Raw genomic sequence first — 18,380 nt, 5'->3', positions numbered from 1 at the left:
AATTGCCTGATCTGAGGGCTACGTGCTCATTAGTTTGATGTCAGTCATAGGCAAAAAGATGGAAAATGAGATACGGAATTCAGTCTTTGAAGAACTAAAGGACAGACATAAACAGTTATGCCAGTGAGCACAATGTAATGGAACAGAGAGCTGTCAAAAGAAGCAACACTCTTGATCAAGTAACAGGTTTGACTGCTTAAACTGAGTTGTATACCTGTAAACATTTTGGTAAGGCATTTGATCAAACATCACACAACATTCTTATAAAAATCTGGCACCTCAGAGTATACCAAAAACCCCTCTTGCAGCATAATTGAGACCATCTGCTTTTAAAATCACTGACCTTGATGCAGGTGTTGCTGCTATGACAGGTCTCATAGGGAACAGCAACAGGCCCAGTATCTCTCTGTATTTTCATCAAAAGCCTGGAAATACATTTAAAATCCTTACTGTGTAAATCATCTTAATTCAGATCAGTGAAGTATGACAGCGGAGACATGATAGCGATCACTTAATGGTCATAGTTCTTTGCTGAATAAAAAGTCCACATGAAGAGCAGCAACATATTGGCCAGGCCACAACTGCATGCCTTGGAAACAAGCAGGACTTACAGTAAAAAGTTGACAGGAGCTCCCTGATGCCACAAAATTGTGTCTGCTTCAGGAGTAGATGTGAGAACGTGGCGTGTTTTTATGCCTGCGTACAAGATCAGTGAGATCCACACTGTGCTGCTGCATCCATGACTAAGTATGCATGTGTCTCCCATCTGAAAAGCCTGTTAAGAATATGAAGGTTCAGAAGAAATTTGAGTGCTATGTGAAGATTTTTAATGTAGCAGGAAAAGGTATCATAATAATCAGTGGGTGTAGCACAAACTATTTGGAGACTGTTACAGATATTTCAGAGCAAAGGTGATAAAAATACCAAAGGGAAATAGCTTTTTTGACACTTAATGTCTGAAGGACTTTGAGGATGCTTTACTCAAAACCACATCACTGGTCTCACAAATGGGTAAGTTGGGGAAAAGTCCATATCCTCTATTGTGAGGAGCTCTATTTTTTCTATTCATTTCATGTCATCTTAGGTGCTCTGGTCTATTAACATATACAAATAGCATGTAATGGAAAACCAGAAGAAAGTCTACATCCTGATTTTTTTGCACTGGATTTTTTCTGTTATCCTTACCTTTCTGATTTTGCATAAACATGCAATACATACGAAGAATATGTACTAAGTGTTAAGTATTTAAAGAACAGGCCTGATTCTAATCTGTAATCAGGGCTATTAATTTCATGAGTTGCCAGGAATCAAATAATTTCCCTAATACATGGTATAACAATAGAATCTTACTGCATGTCACGGTGTCCCTGACTCCTGTGAGCACTCCCCCCTCTTTGCTGTGTCCTCCCTGCACAGCTCACTGGAGGCAGGCCATGTGCCAGTAGAGGCTACAGAAATTCTGGTGAGGCACATTTGCTGCCTGCACTGCACAGTGATGGTGGCAGTGTTAGTTTTGCTCTTCCAGATCTGGGAGCCAGCTGGATAGAGAAACTCAAAGGAAATGAAAGGAGGATAGCAAAATAAATGGCTGAAAAGTCTGGGCCATGCTCTGGAGGATGCATGGTGGGAGGCCAGTGCCCGCTAACCCACAGGTTGGGACAGTCAATTTATGGCTCATTATTGAAGACTGTAACAAACATCTCCATGTTTAAAGTTTTAATAACAGTTTGTGTGGGAGAAGTGGCGTTATGTAACTCTTGCATTATCAGCCACAAGGAAATAGGTGCTGTCACAGGCCACAAGTTTGTCATGGGCTTCCTACTTGAGTTTGGATAGTCTGTAGCACCTTGGTGGGTCTCCATTGCCTGCAAATTCAGAGATCAAGCTTGTCCTCCAAGCTTGTCAGGGAGCACTGAGGTCAGCATATGTTAGAGTCTTGAGAGGCTGGAAGGGATGCCCTGGTTCTCTGAATCTGATAGTCTGAAATCTCTATCTCATCAGCTTGTAGAAAACATTGTTGAGCTGTGACTGTTGAAAACAAGTGTTCTCTTTGTAGATGGTCATCTCCACATATTTCTGTGAAAAGTTCTTGGTCTCCTGATAACCTGTAGTATTTATTTCCTAGGCTTTCCAGAAGTGCTCTTTTATGGATGTAAACTCAAACAGTCATGCTGAACAGTCCAGAAATGATACACATGTTAAAGACATAAGGCCTGGGACTTTAATGCATCACAAGGAAAAGAAGGTAACAAGTGGCAATTGTAGACATGCCACCCGGTCTTGGCATAACCTTCTTTCCTTCAAAACTAATCTTATATCCTGTGTCCTGTTCTCTTTAACCCCCACCCACCACTGCCCAGCAGTTTCCTTCCTTTTATCTCCGTATGGCTCAGAAATGCTCATACAGAGCTCTGTATTAAACTGTATTATGTGTCTCATCAGCAATAGTACAACGGTTGCATGAAGCTTTTTCATTCTGTGAAAACAAAACAGGGTCCATCTGTTTCTGTCAGAGATGCTCATACTACTTAGAACATCCTTCCCCAGCTGTTCTGGTGATGGATGGTGAAGCATCTCTCCTAAGCATGAGGGGAGTTAATGGTTCCTCTCAGTCTCTAGAGCCAGATTGAGAATGTGTGCTTTATTTTGTTTCATTTCTTGGTTCCAGAAATAGTTGTTAGATATAGATATTCAGAAATCCCATTCAGTGTATTGAATGACAGAGAGTCAAAGTGGATGGCAGGAATTTGCCCTTATACTGAAGGGCAATGCCCAAAATTCAGTCATGGGACTGAGAAGAGGTGCCGTGTGTCTGGGGCTGTAGGCAGGTCAAGGGTAAATTTCACAGCTGTGCATGGAGTGGAGGTGCCAATTGAGTTGATTTGACTTAGAATGCAGCCAGTGTGCAGGACAAGAAAAGGACAAGTACTTTGCCCTTGCAGACCTCTCCCTTATGTGTAATAATAATGAGTTGCATCACTGCTGGGGTTAGGGGGTCTGTGCAGGCATGACAACTTGTCAGCCAAATGCCAGTTTGCAGTGAAGGTGGGGAAGAAAACACAGCTCTTCAGCACAGCATTTCAACCTTCTCATCTCAACCTCTTCTGCATTTTGTGTATGCAAATGCTGCCAGGTCAGGGCATTTGCACTTAAGGACTTGTGTTGGAGCTGCCCAGACAGCAGTTCTGGTCTAAAGCTGCAAACAGCTGGCTGGGCGAGGGTACAGGTCCGTGGGTATGAGGGAAAAAGGACAAACTGTTCTGTGTGTATGACAGTGCTACAGAGAAAAAAAAAAGTGTGAATTCATCCTCATTACTGTTGTTGTCAGAATGAGAAGATCATATTTTTACATGATCCTGGGTCATCACTCAGGACACTGCATATCCTGTAGCACAAACATTTCTTTGAAACGTGCTGCCAAGTAATTGTCATAAACTGATATTTATTTGAATAACACAGAATCCAGGAAATTAAGGTTAATGAGATCTGTTTTTGTAATCTGACGTGACAGAGTGTTTATTGGCTTTAAATATGGAACATTATGGTCACGATAAAATCATTGAGGAAATGAGTTTTGTTGTGGTTTTATTTTTTTAGTAGAAAAGCAGAAGTTCCTAAAATAAGACACATTGTACAAGGACACTGTGAGGTGTTTCACTAGTGCTTGGAACTAGAAGTGGAACATGCTAAAAAAAGATATACAGTCAGCATATCCAGAGGCAACAAGTGCCTTTAAGTGACTTGGCCTAATTCTGGGGGGTCTGACGTGCTGTGGGACTGGGAGGTGCTGAGCACTGAGCAGGTCAGGGCCTGAGGGGTCACAAGCCCTGGAGTTTGGTTCCCAAAGTGGCTCTCAGCACAACTGTCAGCCTGCCCACCGAGGCCTTGCTGCTGTGCTGGTTTGTATGAGAGCTCTTCCTCATCTAGAAATATGAGGAAGCAGCTGCTCATCCTTGTTGCTGCTGAACAAGCCTTTGTGGAAGTGTGACTCTGGTGTATGAGTGACTTTCTTGCTTCTGTGTTTTGATTGTGAGTAAAGTTTTTCTGTAAAATCCTCCAACACTACATAAGACAATGTCACATAAGGTGTAGAAACTAGACCTGGTGAACTTCTGTGTGCATGGGGTGTGCATGCACAGCCAACCTGGGGATTTCTGCACCATCACTCATCCATCTCAGGGGGGACAGCAATGCTGCTGACCGTTCTGCATGTCTTGATGCTCACATAAATACAATCTGTCCTTCTGGTGCGTTAGCAGTCAGCTCCTAGCCTCAAGCAAGCAATGTCAGTGTTACTGCTTTTGGTTCACTGCCTTCAGGCACTTGAGGCCAAATTACTTTCCATTTTGGTGAGCTGTCTTTTGACTCTAGATTTCTCTCTTATTCATTGCCCTGGTGTCTCTTCAGGTCAGTTCTTCATCCTGATGATTGGTGTTTCTCCTAAGTTGTCACTAGCACTTAAATCAACCCCAGAGAAAAGCCTGGTGTTAGGAAACAGCATTTCCAGGGGTCCTCACTTGCAAATAAAGAAAAAAGTCCCCCTGAAGTTTCATTGCTGGGAATAAACATACTTCTTTTGAGCCAGTGGATGACCTCTCTGTTTGGTGTTTGGCATTTCTGCTGTAAGTGAATGTAGCTCAAGGTTTCATTCTGCACTCCCACAGACACCACAGGGTGTCACTGGTAATTCTAATGGAATGCTTCTAAGCTGCAGCAAGGATTTAGAAGTGCTCAGACTGTAATGATACTAATTGTGATGGAGCAGCTCAGGTGTGACCAACATTAGAAGGAGCAAAATGTAACTTGAAAATCAGCTTTTACTGGTATAAAACTTCCTTTCAAGGCAAGCCAGACTCACTGTCAGCCCTTCCATGCCAGCCTCCCTTTGACATGTCCCAGCAGAATGTGAGCAGATACTGTGAGACTTTCAGCTTCAATCTTAAAAAATCATGGTGGGGCTGGGGGGTTTAGCAGGAAGGTGAACAGGTCATGGAGCACTGTGTTGGAAATAAGGTAATTAATGTGCTTATGCATATTATGGAGGCCTTGTTAAAACAAGGTAACATCCCATCCTGACCTAATGCATAGCACAAAGCAGTAACATCATGCACTGTTCTGCCAGAATTTGGAATTTTGCCCTGAAGAAAGACAGGAATCAGATGACAGCTTGAGACATGTCTCTGCAGCAGTAAATGGAGTGGTGAGTTCACAAGGTCTGCGCTTCCCCTGAGATTAATCTTGGGGGAAAATGAAAGTCCTGTAAAGATAAAAGCCCTGAATAACTAAGTAATCCAACTTTCCCCCTTAGGTGTATGGGGCTACAACAGGATCTCTCACAGATAGTGACCATCCTAAAGAGAAGAGGGAAGGGAGAACTGAAGAAGAATTGGGTTCTGATTCATCCAGTACAGCTGACAGTAAAAGTGGCTTTTCAATGAATGACAGTCCTACATTTAGCAAGGGTTTGTTTGTAGACAGTACAGACTATTCTAACAGAAACCTTCAGAATATGAGCACAAACCTGTCTGGCGTCAGTTTGCCAGAGGAGGACAAACGAAGAGGGGCTCAAGATATCTTAGGATCACATTTTCCAGCCGTTGAGACTGGAAAACAAAAGCCAAACTACAGACTGTCAAGAGATGCTCTCCAGGGCGTGCCTCAGGGTGAAGCCTTGCAGAGCACGGGCAAGCACATCCCCATCAGCAGCGTTGCCCCTCTCCTGAGGCACATGCAGGAGGCTGCGGGGCCGCAGCCTTCCTTGCAGGAGCAAGAAGTTTCTGCAGGCAACTACAGTCAGGTTGTGCTGAGACCCAAAGTGTCCAGAGCAAACAGTGTGAGCAGCACTGAAGAGATGGACTCCCCAGCCAGCTCTCCAAGTGAAGACAACCCACCCACAGAAAACATTGCCTTCATGATTACTAAAACAGCTGTCCAAGTGCTCTCGAGCGGGGAAGTCCACGACATAGTGAGCCGGAAAGGAGGAGATGTGCAAACAGTCAACATCGACGCCAGGAAGGACGTGGCAGCAGAGAAGGGCATCCCTGAGAACACAGACAGCGAAGAGCCAGTGGTGTGTCTGGACAAAAAGCCTGTCATCATCATTTTTGATGAACCGATGGATATTAGGTCAGCATACAAACGGCTTTCTACAATTTTTGAGGAATGTGATGAGGAATTGGAAAAAATGATGACAGATGAAAAGATAGAAGAAGAAGAAGAGGAGGAGGAAGAAAATGAAGCACACGAAGTCTCTGAGAGGCACAGAGAAGAGTCACCAGTAGCTAATGACAGAAGTGCAACCAAAGAGCGTTCTGCAGCTCACGGTCCCCAGGGGCCGTACCTGTTTAACTTTCAGTCTGACTCTGCAGAAAGCAGACCTCCTGCAGAGGAGGAAAGCACAAAGACAAATTTTAACAAATACCGTCAGATCTATGGGCTAAACACAGAAGCAAACACAGACTCTGCCGATCAGTTGGGAAGCAGGCAGGATTCCAAGAAAAAATTTAAGTTTAAATTCCCTAAAAAGCAGCTGGCCGCTCTGACGCAGGCAATACGGACAGGAACCAAGACTGGGAAGAAGACCTTGCAGGTTGTGGTCTATGAAGAAGAGGAGGAAGATGGGGCCTTGAAGCAGCACAAGGAAGCAAAGAGATTTGAAATCACTAGGTCTCAGTCTGAGGAGAGTGATAAAAGTCCTTCTGGGAAGCAAGAGGGCCTGTCCGGAGCTGCAGTGTCCCTGTCTAGAACTGATGAAATTCGACAGAGTACATACAGAACACTAGACAGCCTTGAGCAGACTATAAAGCAGCTGGAAAACACCATCAGTGAAATGAGTCCAAAACCTGTCCCTGAAAACACATACACCTCTGAGGGAAGCATTGTCCCCTTCTCTGCCCAGATAGTACCAGAGACCCCATCCCGAGAGCATGTAGTGCTGGATGAGAGCCTTGCTGGTGTAGAGCCCCCTGCATCACTCCCAGCCACTTCACGTAAGGTACCTTAGTCCGAGAAATCAAACCTCCAGCTGCTTTCTAAAATCTGCAATAATCACCATTAAACAAGACGGTCTTGTGATTTGTTTGCTTCCTTTCAGGTGGCTTGTTTGGGCTCCCCATGAGGTGTCTAACAGCTAATAGACCATTGGTTTTTGGGGTTTTTTTAAATCTTTGCTGCTGATTGGTGATGGGCAAATGCAGGGGAGCTGGGTCGAATAATCCGCTGTGTGAAATGACGAGTGTCACTGACATGAAATCCAGGCTGATCAGTAGCTGAGCAGTTTTCTCCATTTGATTCTGGAAATTAACACCCGCGGTGTGAAGCTCCTGAACTTTCCCTGCATGTAGTACTGTGGCTGTTTTTGGCGCATGGTGTGCAGTCCTCCATTCCAGCAGTCTTGCACTGACCACTCCTCCTTGTCTCCCCTCCCTGCCTCTCCACTCGTTTCCGCAGGGCTCCAGCACTGCCTCGCAGACCAGCCGGATGCCAGTCCCCATGGCTTCGAAAACTAGACAAGGAAGCATGGAGAAATCAGGCAAACAGCACAAGCTGCAGGATCCACGCCAATACAGACAGGTAGTTTTACCCTAAACCCGGTGTTTGGATGGACATTTCATGTTGTTTGTTTATTTAAAAACTCCAGTAACTGACTGAGATTATACCAAATATGCCTGAGGTCAAACTGGACATCCTGGATCCTGGGGGCATGACAGTACTGATCTTTTCACCATGCTTGTGCATGCATGTCTGCAATAAAACACCTGCTGCTTTTTTTTGTTTGGTTGGGTTTTGGGTTGTCTGTTTGTTTATTGGGTTTGGCTTTTTTTTTTTTTCCTTAATTTATTATTTTTAATTTTTTTTAAACTGTGGTATTCAGCTGTAATTTTAAGATGTCAACTACCTGTTTACTTTCCATTTGGTTAATGTGGTGGTTCTGTAGGAGACTGGGAATGCTTCTGTTCAGAGTCTTTACAGGAAGCCTGGACACTAACCCGTTGGCGTAGGTGGCGGTGGGTGCCCATTAACCCGCGCGGGACGTCCCGCTGGCGCTAATTCCGCGCAGCATGGCCGGCGTAGTGCCTGCTCTGTAACACGTAGGTCGCGCCTTCTCACCAAGCTCTCCTGGCTCTTTCTCTATGCACTCTCCGTTGGGCACTTTGGGTTTTCTACCAGGTCCAGTCCATGGCTGCAGGACTTAGCTCAGGCCGTGAACTGTTAGTTCTGATTCTCTGCAGGGCTGTTTTCCCAGGTCCTGTTGGTTTATCGTGTTACTGGCTTTCTGACAAACTGTCTCCTGACATCTTTATTCGCAGGCTAATGGAAGTGCTAAGAAAGCTGGTGGGGACTATAAGGCTACTTCTCCTACCCTACCTGCTTCTAAGATCCCAGCCTTTTCTCCCACTTCTGGGAAAAGCAGCTCAGCACCTGCTTCTAGCGGTGACAGCTCTAACCCTCTTAATCCACCTACTAAAACCTCCATTCCTTCCTCCTCCCTTCTCGGTCCTCAGGCAGGTCGCATAACTTACTCTACCTCCCTCATCCCCTCTGTCTCTAATGGCTCCTCCAAGTTTCAGAGTCCCACTTACCCAGGGAAAGGTCACCACCTCTCGTTCTCGCTGCAGACTCAGAACGGCCGGCCAGCCCCTCCTTCCTCCTCTACCTCCCCCCCCTCCTCTATCTCCCCCCCTTCCCTGAGCCAAGGTATGAAGAGCATCAGGACAATCCACACCCCTAGTTTCAACAGCTACAAGGCACAGAACGGGAATGCCAGCAAGTCCGCCCCATCCACGGTCAAGGAGCCATCCTAAAGGCTAAGCACAGCACACCTGCCAGGTCACCAAGGCTTTTTGTTCAAAGAATCTGCAGCCAATATTTTAACCAGGGAATGTAACCATTTTGTTGTATTGCTGGAGGCTTAATACTAATCACGTGCTAAATACTGAATTACTACACTAGATTAGAGTGAAGCTTTTTGGAAAACAGTTGCTGTTGTAATGATAAAAGAGCATTTTCTTTCTATAGGCAGCACCTCTTAAAAAAAGTGTGAAGGTGTGTGAGTGAACTTGACTGCGTGTGCACAGTGGTGTACTGAGCATGGGGAATTGTATGGTTAAAAATTTACTAAGTTGTTTTGTATAAAGCTATTTTTCATTATGAGGTCTAGAAGTGAACAGAGATATACTAAAGTGTGATTATATTCAACTGTAAAACTGAAACTAAAATATTTTTCTTTTATTTTGGTGTTATTTAGCTTTGTTACAGATTTCTATTTTTGTCAACAAATGTCATGGTTCCTTTCGAGATCTTTTTGCCAAAACATTTTGATACTATTGTAATGTACATTTGAAAGTAGTATGCTGGACAGTAAACCTCTGCACAAGAAACAGAACAAGACTGGTCTTATGTGTGTATGAGGCAACTCAACTTATTGCACTGCCATTCAGATTATATTTAAGAATTTGACAGATAAGGAAAAAAAATAAATTGTTTTACACATATAGATAGTTGCTGATTACTTTTTTTCTTAGCTCAATCCACCCTTTTTCCTTCATTTTTATTTTACTGAGACCTGGTAGCCCATTAATGTATTTCATTGTGGATTTTAAAATGTACACTTCAGTACTGTTCTGTATACTGGCAAACTTTTGTACATATCTATAAATATCTATAAATAAATAAATAAATACAGTATGTGGCTGGGCACATAGAGTAGTTTTACCACACCAAAGTTAATTTTTATGCATGCTTAAAAATATATATGGGGAAGGGTTGAAAAAGATGGATATCAGTTAAATAGGAGAAGAGCAAGAAACTTGCATAGCTAATGGTTTTGTAAATAAATTTATTTGTATAACACCATAATGTAATATACAGAACTATGATAAGCAAAGATCTTTACAAAAATAAAGGGCTGCATGCTTATATATTTGTATTTTGTCACTAGTAACTTTTCGGATGGTCTCAATTGGCTGTTCAGCTGTTTGCCTGAGGGTGTTAAGCCATTAGAAGAAAACCTGACTTTATTTTCCCCAGATTAAGGCCATACATGGTTATCATTTCAAAATGGGGTCTTTCAAATTGCTGTTGATAAAAGCTTATTAAAAAGCTGGAACTCCAAGTTAGAAAACCAGCAAGCAAAGAAAAACCTCTGAGTGACTGAATGAGGTATCTTCCCTTCCACTTTGAGGTTTCCCTTGTTTTATTTCAAGTTTTCTAGAAGCATCATTCCGAGGCGGTGCCCTCGGAGGGTGAGAACAACACTGAGCCATCCCTCAGGAGCACAGCAGCACTCGGTCTGCCTCCAGCGGGGTCAGCCGCTGCCATCCCCTCCTCTGGCACGCAGCAAAGGCGCCTGCCGGGCACAGGGGCTGGGCTGGGCTGGGGGGCCCAAGGCAAAGCAAAGCCTGAGGCACGGTCAGAGCACCCACACAGACCCTCTGGAGTGGAGCCACTTCCCTTCCAGCCAGGGCAGAGCAGCGGGGACTGGTGCCTGCAGTGCCTGCTCTGAACTCTGCTTGCTCACGGATGGAATATGGGATGCCCTGGCTCCAAAGGGAACCGGCCTGACCCAGTGCTGGAGCTTGTTACCAGCTCTCCTGGCACAGACAGCATACACAGATCCAGCTCTGGGTACCCTGCTCCCCCTTCACGCAGCCCAAATGTAACCTCAGGCTGAATGGTGGATGTAGCAGGATTTGCTCCTGTTTGTCTGACACCTCCCAAGGATCAGACACTGAACAGTGACTTACTAATAACTGCTTGTCTGTAATGGCACGGGAGGTGTCCCCCACGAGCCATGGCTCTGGCACTGCTCCCACAGCTGCTGTGCTCACTGCTTGTGGTGGTGATGTGAAAATTGCCATCAGGCAGTGAACTTTACACCCACCCGAGGCCTCAGCTCCTTTGTGACCTGCACTTTCGGGGCACCTGCTCAGTGCTGGGGTGCAGCACCCCCCTGGAAACAGCAACAGGCTCAGCCAGCTCCTAACCCACTGCACAGGCAGCACTGCCAGTGTCACAGGCCAGGCAGTGTTTATTCCTTCTCCATCCTGCTTGTCCAGCAATGGACTGATCAGGCTTTCAGAAACGCAGGGAAGAGCTGTACACAGGCTGTCACTCAGCAAAACCATCAAGCTTGTAAATAAATTCCTTGGACACAGAAGAATTTAGAACTGGACACTAGTGAAAAAACTGGTTATGAAGAGCAGTTTTGGTGGAGGTGGCTGCCACAGAAGTTTGGGTCAAGCCATGGGAAAGGTACCACTGCAACAGCAGCTCTGCACCAGCAGAGCAGCCCCGAGCCTCGCTGCTCTGAAATCCAGCAGAGAAGCAGCTGAAGGAGCTGGAAGGTGAGCAGGACCTTCCTGCTTCCTGCTGTAGTCAGAGCCAGCCAAGGACTTCAGAGCAGAGTAAGCATCATCTGCGTGTCAGCCAGTTCCTCCTACAGGGAGGAAAAAACAAAACCACTCAAAGTGACACAGCACAGAGCCCCTGCGCTGGGCAGGACACAGAGGTGGGAAGGCAGAGCCAAAAAAGGGTGCCTGTAGCAGGAAAAGGGAGGGATGTGCAGGACATATGAAGTGTACAGGGCCAAAATCCATCTGATCACCACTGAAAGGCAGCCCTTCCTGCAGGCTTAAAAATTCATGGATTCAATAGCAGATTGTTAAGGCAGATTTTTTACAGTCTCATGACTGGGAGCCACTGATACAGAGTGCACTGCAGCCCAGCTTTAAGCCATTCCCCCTCCAGGCCACACACCAGCCCACATCCCTTTCAAAAGCCTGGCCCAATTAATTGGTTAATTACTATCTGAATGTGAATGTGTTATGACCTGGCTTTGGGAACAAAATCACAGCTTTTTGTAGTAAATGAGGCCACATTTCAAATTCTTTTGTCCTACTTGAACAAAGTGGAGAGGCTCTCAGAGGCTGTACAGGAACCCCAGGCCGTTCATGTGCAGCTCAGCAAAGAATTTTCCTTCAGCTCTGCAGCAGCACAAAAGAAGTTGTGAAACTGTCTGGACTGTGGCCATGTCTTAATTCCACATTAACAGTGCTGTGACAGATACTAATGGGGATCGTAACAAGCCCTTTAAAATCTTAAAAAGCAGTCACACAGCACCTTCCAGCTACCACACTCCAGAAAGGCAGTTCAGATTAAACCACTGATCACCACTGAATTGCTGTTAGGGACCATTTAAAAAATCCAAACACTACCAACACATTTTATTATTTCTCCATCAGATCTCAGCTTATCCTGTCCCTAACAACTTGCAGCTTCACAGCTGCAAACAGTCCTCAGACTGGAAGTACTTTCCAAGCCTAAATCTTTCTAATGAAATACAGAAACAAAAAAATGGTCAAATAGCAATGTTTAGAAATTCTGTTTAAACCTAAAAAAAACATCCCTTTTTGCTCCATGACCAAATGCTGGCACAGCTTGCCCAGGGAAGTTGTGGAGCTTTCAGCTTGGAAATATTTAAAACCCAGCCACAGCCCCAGCCCAGAGCAATCTGCCCTGGCTACACATGGCTGAGCTGGGGGGGCTCAGTGATGCCTGCCCACCTCACCTGCTCTGCAAGCCTGTGGAACTCCCCATCCTACTGAATCCAGCTTCCAGAGGAACACTGACAGTACCCACCTCAGAACAGTCTATTGTATGCATGCACTTCTCTTCTTGAGTCAATCAGACTGTCACCCTTCTCTTAAAAAAATAAAAAAATCCCCAATACAGTAAAGAAAGCACTACAGATAAGGGTCTGAGGCAGCTGCTGTTAAGATCAGGGCAAAGCAATGACTCCTAAAGATTCCTGCTGTGTCTTCTGCCACACTGGCTGAAATTTAAGGTGACCCAAATCTCAGCAGTCTTCAAGAAGCAGAAAAGTTTTTCTAGACTCAGATATGCAGTCACTCACTACTTTCTTCAGGGGGAGCTCAGTAACCTGCTCTCCCTGATGCCCCTGGTAGATGCTCCCTGCATCTCTCCCCCGAAGTCAGGGGTTTCCCCTTCGTGTTCCATGCCACCAGTGCAGCAGCAGAGAATACCATGGAGGCTGATGAGGTTAAATAAATTTGTGCCTGCAAAAACAGGAGCCAAAACAAGTCATGTATTGCATGTTTCTTTTTTAAGTTCCTAATTTTTCAGATGATCTTGTGTTCCTCTTCATTTAATACAATTACCATTCTACATTCTCAAAGAGAAAGTTGACAGCCATGTGTCTGAGTTCAGGAGTAAAATTACCAGTTATCTATAAACACAACAAAATGGAAATTAACCCATCAAAACGGCTGTCAAAGCAGAGGAAGGCGCAGACCCCCAGGCTCCCCTGTGCACCTCCCTAAGCACACTCCTTCACCGAGAGACCTCTGTGACTTCTGTGGGTGCTCAGCACAACCTGATGAGATCCTGAGACTGATGGTGGGACAAAATACAGCTCCAGGGAAAGACAATGGGTACTCACTGATGAACAGCATTAGAGGCGTCACAGCACTGTGTTCTGAAAGCCCAGTGAGATGTTCAAGTACACTTTACTGTTACAACTGAAACCAAAACCATCCTCAGTTCCTCTGCCCTTCACAAAGCACACCCGTTCCTCCTGACACTGCACGCCCAAACACTGCTAATGCACCCGCCTCCCATCTGCTCTGAGAGAAAAGACATTTTAGTTTGCATGGACGCCACAAGAACATGGCTCATTTTTATGGGACCTGGCAATAGATGCACCCAATTATGTGGTGAGAACTTTCACAGAGGTCAGCTATTGTATCTGGGACTTTTCTTTGCAGCCAATTTCAGTGGTTTCTCAGAAGGATCAAAACCACAGCAGATCAAAGCACAGGACTGTAACAGTCCCTTGGGAAAGAAATGAGGTCTGCCTAAAAGCACATCAGCCAACACATCCCAGGACCACAATTCCTTCTCCTCGCAGTAACTGGACACACTGATAGAGGTTTCATCCTCTGCCAAGCAAGGAATAGTGTAAGACACAGGGACACCCAAAGTGATGAACAGCTGCCTTGTTTTCAAGTAGGTGTGGAAGAACATACAATAAATAAAATATAACTGATAGAGTTCATACACAGATAGTTTTTACAGCAGAAACACATTTTTTTAGTTGAAATTATAAAAAGTCCAAAACCCAAACTACAATATTGTCCTGACTGGCAGATACTGGTGTTCATTCTGACTTTACAAAACCTGCACATTAAACATAAACCCACTTGCTACATACCTTAGAATCAAATTATGTATAAAGGTGAAAACATTTAACCAACTGAGTCTCTCTCACCTGCTGACCTGCACAGTGTGGCCCCACAAACAAAAGACTGATGAGAGGTGTCCTTCATCCAGGAGGAACTGCAGGGCTGGTGATCCCAAGTGCAGTTGCTGACTGCAACTTCTAAATGTGACACTTCAGAACCATTCATCAGAAAGAATTCAAATCACACAAAGAGTCACCAAAACAATTTTATTTCCAGTGTTTAAGTGGGTATGCACACAGGCATGATACAGGTTTGGATTCATTAGGTCTTCATGCAGAATTATATTCTCAATAAAAGAAACCAGTTCCATCCAGTATCCACTATCTACACGCCTATGTTACAACATTTATATCAAATCTGGTATCTGAAGAAAAGATACACATGTAATATGTACAGTTAAGTTACTTATTTTACAGAAAGATTAGAAATTCAAGTCACATAAAACTCAAAATCTGTATTAAAATTGGAAATATAAAACTCCAATATTTACTGGAATGCCTAAGGAATGGAAGCTCTGTAGCCACCTGTGTTAACATTTGTAAAATGTAATGAAACTCATTAACAGTAAAATGCATTTATTTGTTTGTAATAAGTTTCTCTAATTTAGCAATATGGCACCCTAACAAACCAAATGAATTTATAATGAGGCACTTGTTAGTGACTAAACCAAAAGAACAATTTTCCTGCATACTAATGCCAGGCCAACTCTCAGTCAGAAAACCATGTATACACTACACAGCATGTTGCATCAGATGCTTTGTTCAACATTTGTATGCAGCCATCAAATATACTTTTTCTTAAAATATATATATATACTTTAACTTTAGTGTTCTTCTGGCTGTGGTAATGCACTGTGAAGACGTTCCACAGAGCACATTGATGAAACCAGCCCAAATGAAGGCTGCATAACAACAACAGTACAGGAAAAAATATTTATATATGTACACACACACGCACACACACACACGCAGAGTTACTGGGAAGTGTGAGGGTTAAGTTAATGAATTGCTGCAGTGGACATATCTCCCCATTTCAAAGATACTGGTAAAATCGAGATCTAACCACTTGGGTCCCAGACAGTTTATGAGGATGGGCATCAACTGCTGGGCTGAAGTTGTTTTTGTTCATGTTCTGATAATTTTCACCATTTACCTGGTCTGGTGGCTGAAATGGTCCCGAAGGTGGTGTTCTATTAATTGAAGTCAAGCTGCTGGAAGAGCTGCCTTCATCCGCCTGCATCTCTGCAGATGAGGGCAGTTCTCCCTTTGATACCTCTGCTAAGTTAGTGTTCTCAAGTCTGGGCTTTCCAGTTTCACCCGTATTAAGGTCAGTTGTGCTAGTGCGTAAACGCTCTCGTGCAAGCCAGTCCGAGATCGAGAGGTCCTGGGCTGGACATTTTGGCTTCAACCGAGTCACAGCTGAAAGCTCAGATTCTCTCTCTCTATTTTGACTTGGTTCTTGAGCTTTCCAAGCATTCAGGACACTTATTTCAGCAAAATCCCTCTGCCCTCCAAGTGTGTGCCTTCGCCTGATATTCTTTCTCTTTGCAGTCTCTGCAGAGTTAGCTTTTTGATTCCCAACTCCAAACATATCATCAGCAGATGATTTGAGCCGCAGCTTTAACCTGTCTGTAATCTTAAGTCTCCACGTAGGTTCTTGCTTGTCAGCCTCACTTTTGGCAGATGAAGCTAAACTGCTTGTAGATCTTCCTTTTTTCATGATGTCAAACATTTTGGTCACAGTAGGCAAGTCCTTCTCACTCTTCGCATCCCCTGACCCCTCACTGTCCGTTTTGTGCCGTGCAGACTTTCTCCTGGAGAGTGTATCACATTCAATAAGTTTGTGTGAGCTAAAAAGTCTGCGACTCTCTAACTTTGGCGTGGAACTTCCCTCAGTACAACTTACTTCACTTTCTTCCGAGTTCCTCCGACTGGTCTTTACCACTTCTGGACCTTTCCCTTTGGACAGCCTTTCGGCAGCAGCGCTGGTGGCAAAGACAGGGAAGTCACTTTCACTGTCCGTCTCCATGGGACGCCCTTCGCTGATCAACTCACTTCTTTCATCATCTGCATCTTCTCCCTTGCTTTCTGTCACTGACTGCACCTCAGGGCTCAGCATACTGGCATCTAAACCAGTCAGATACATAGTAGATGAAGTAGTTGAGTAATCTGAGGTGATGGAGCTGACATCAGCTGCTAAAAACTCATTGTGTTTAATTTCAGGGCTGGCTACTTTTTTGCATGAGTATCTGTGCTGGGAAGCCTGGGAGGAAGTGCTTAGCATAGTGCCAGAGTCAGACACTGTCTCCTCAACCTGGGAAGAAGATTGTGAAATAGGCATTTTTGGGCTATTCTTCTGCATGGTTTGCAGACAGTTGATATTTGATGATTTTGTACATTTTTCATCGTAAGGCAGTGAAGGTTCCTCTGTCAGGATATTTTCTTTCTTTAATGACTTCTTTTCATCCTTTACAACATTCACATCTTTTTTACTGCTGTTCTCTTTTTCCTTCAGGACAAACATCCTTTGTTTTCTCCCTATCTCTCTCTCTCTTTCATATTCCCCTTTAGCTGTGTTCTCTTTTGCTGTGTCACCACGAGATTGTTCTGCAAGCTCCTTCTTGAAAAACACATTATCCAACTCATCCTCTGAGCTACTTGGTTGTGGTTTCTCTTTAGTTTTTTTCCGCTTGCGACTAGCTGCTGCAAAAATGGAGGACACAAGCAGTTCCTTGCTATACTGATCTTTTCCAGAACCCCAAGAACCCTGTTAAAAGAAGGGAGAGGGCATAATTAAAGTTAAAAAGCCTGAAACAGTTTAAAAAAACATCCTGAGCGTCACAGTAGAAAGTACATCTTCATTCAGGGAATATTTACATGCTCTTTCTGTAGGTGAAATGACATTGCCCAAGAAGACAATTTCCTTCCTGAGCATTCCACTTTTTATCTGAGTCCCTTCCACTTAGCCAAGACTGGTTTGTGTACAGTACTATTTAGTTTTTGATTGACTAATAAAGCAGGCCCCATTACAGTAAGAAAACCTTCTCAAGACTGGTTTGCAACTGCTTCACAGATGCTTCATAATTCCTCCTTTCAAGGTCTAACCTATTCAAAAAGGCTAATTGCTCACTTTTTTAGTTCATCTTTCACCTTTCAAACTGAGTTTGTAAATGATATCAATTAATTACTGCCAATAAAATGAATGTTACTCATAACTAGTTTAAGTATAGAAAATAAAAATAAACTTACTTATTATAGAGGAATTTACCTTTAAAATGGCACAGAAACAATGAAAGTACAAGCCAAATTATTCCATTTTATGCATTAAAAACTATTTTCAATACTCTTAACATTACCACCTGGCCCCTTCAAAGCTAAGCATCCTTTCCTACTTAGAGTCTCACTGCTACAGGCAGTGTTAGAACTACTGAACAACAGCCCAGGAGACAAAGGTTTGTCCACATGAGGGACAAACTACATGTGTCACATGAGATTAGTCACTGAACTGAGGACTGAACAAATGCCCACATTCCAGTCTTGCTCCCCTGCTTCATGAGGCGTTCCTCCCAAGCACAGCAACACTTCTGAGGGAGATTCTGCAGAGCAACCTTTAACCACAGCCTCTGCCTTCTTCCTAGAGGAGGAGCTGTTACCTCCTGAAGATCAGGCTGAATTCTAAGTACACTTTTCTCAGTGAAATAGAGAAACATAAATACTCTCTGTGAGTTAGTACTATGCCAACAACAGGGAACATACTATATATACATTTACCTCTACTAAATGAGATGCAAAAAGGAGGTAAGTGCCCACAATTGTGAGAGCCTGGAACAAAGCTGTTGCTGTGTGCAACTGCTTTGGTAGATGCAGCTAACTGCACACAAGTCTTTTTCCATTGTAACACTTCAAAAATAGGTTATGAGAAAACAGTACTACCACTTACTCAAGAAATTCTACATAAGCTCTATAGTACACCTGCATATCAGTGATTTAATAAAGGAAGCATCTAACAGATTTCAGAAGCTTATAACTATATGATATCAGAAAATTATTTACCTTAGATTTTGCTGAGTCACTAGTAGCTGAATCTGTGGAAAAATTCAAAAAAATTCTGCTCAGTTTT

General features: G+C 43.9%; 2 protein-coding genes across 22 annotated transcripts in view; one reads left to right on the top strand and one right to left on the bottom strand.

The window, feature by feature from the left end:
- KIAA1217 (KIAA1217 ortholog) overlaps nucleotides 1–9,922 on the top strand; it is a 177,125-nt gene extending 167,203 nt beyond the window's left edge. For 10 of the 18 annotated variants that reach the window (XM_041490159.1, XM_041490158.1, XM_041490156.1 and 7 more), the window contains 5 exons: nucleotides 2,126–2,245; nucleotides 5,123–5,200; nucleotides 5,309–6,994; nucleotides 7,450–7,572; nucleotides 8,310–9,922. In XM_041490159.1, coding sequence (XP_041346093.1) covers nucleotides 2,126–2,245; nucleotides 5,123–5,200; nucleotides 5,309–6,994; nucleotides 7,450–7,572; nucleotides 8,310–8,804 — 2,502 coding nt within the window. In that variant the 3' untranslated portion in view covers nucleotides 8,805–9,922. Of the gene's footprint in view, nucleotides 1–2,125; nucleotides 2,246–5,122; nucleotides 5,201–5,308; nucleotides 6,995–7,449 lie in introns of all 18 variants that reach the window. The other 8 variants (XM_041490157.1, XM_041490162.1, XM_041490171.1 and 5 more) reach the window with 6 other exon arrangements.
- A 4,531-nt stretch (nucleotides 9,923–14,453) lies between these two features.
- Nucleotides 14,454–18,380, bottom strand: part of ARHGAP21 (Rho GTPase activating protein 21) — a 112,996-nt gene continuing 109,069 nt past the window's right edge. For all 4 annotated transcript variants that reach the window (XM_041486313.1, XM_041486292.1, XM_041486302.1 and 1 more), the window contains 2 exons: nucleotides 18,314–18,345; nucleotides 14,454–17,027 (listed from right to left, as the gene is read on the bottom strand). In XM_041486313.1, the coding sequence (XP_041342247.1) occupies nucleotides 15,294–17,027; nucleotides 18,314–18,345 (1,766 nt within the window). In that variant the 3' untranslated portion in view covers nucleotides 14,454–15,293. The remainder of the gene's footprint in view (nucleotides 17,028–18,313; nucleotides 18,346–18,380) is intronic.

Source organism: Pyrgilauda ruficollis, unplaced genomic scaffold (genome assembly GCF_017590135.1).
Source record: "Pyrgilauda ruficollis isolate IOZ18807 unplaced genomic scaffold, ASM1759013v1 scaffold12, whole genome shotgun sequence".
Lineage (NCBI taxonomy): Eukaryota > Metazoa > Chordata > Aves > Passeriformes > Passeridae > Pyrgilauda > Pyrgilauda ruficollis.
Note: the sequence above shows the minus strand (reverse complement) of the source record. Positions and strands in the feature narration are given on the sequence as shown.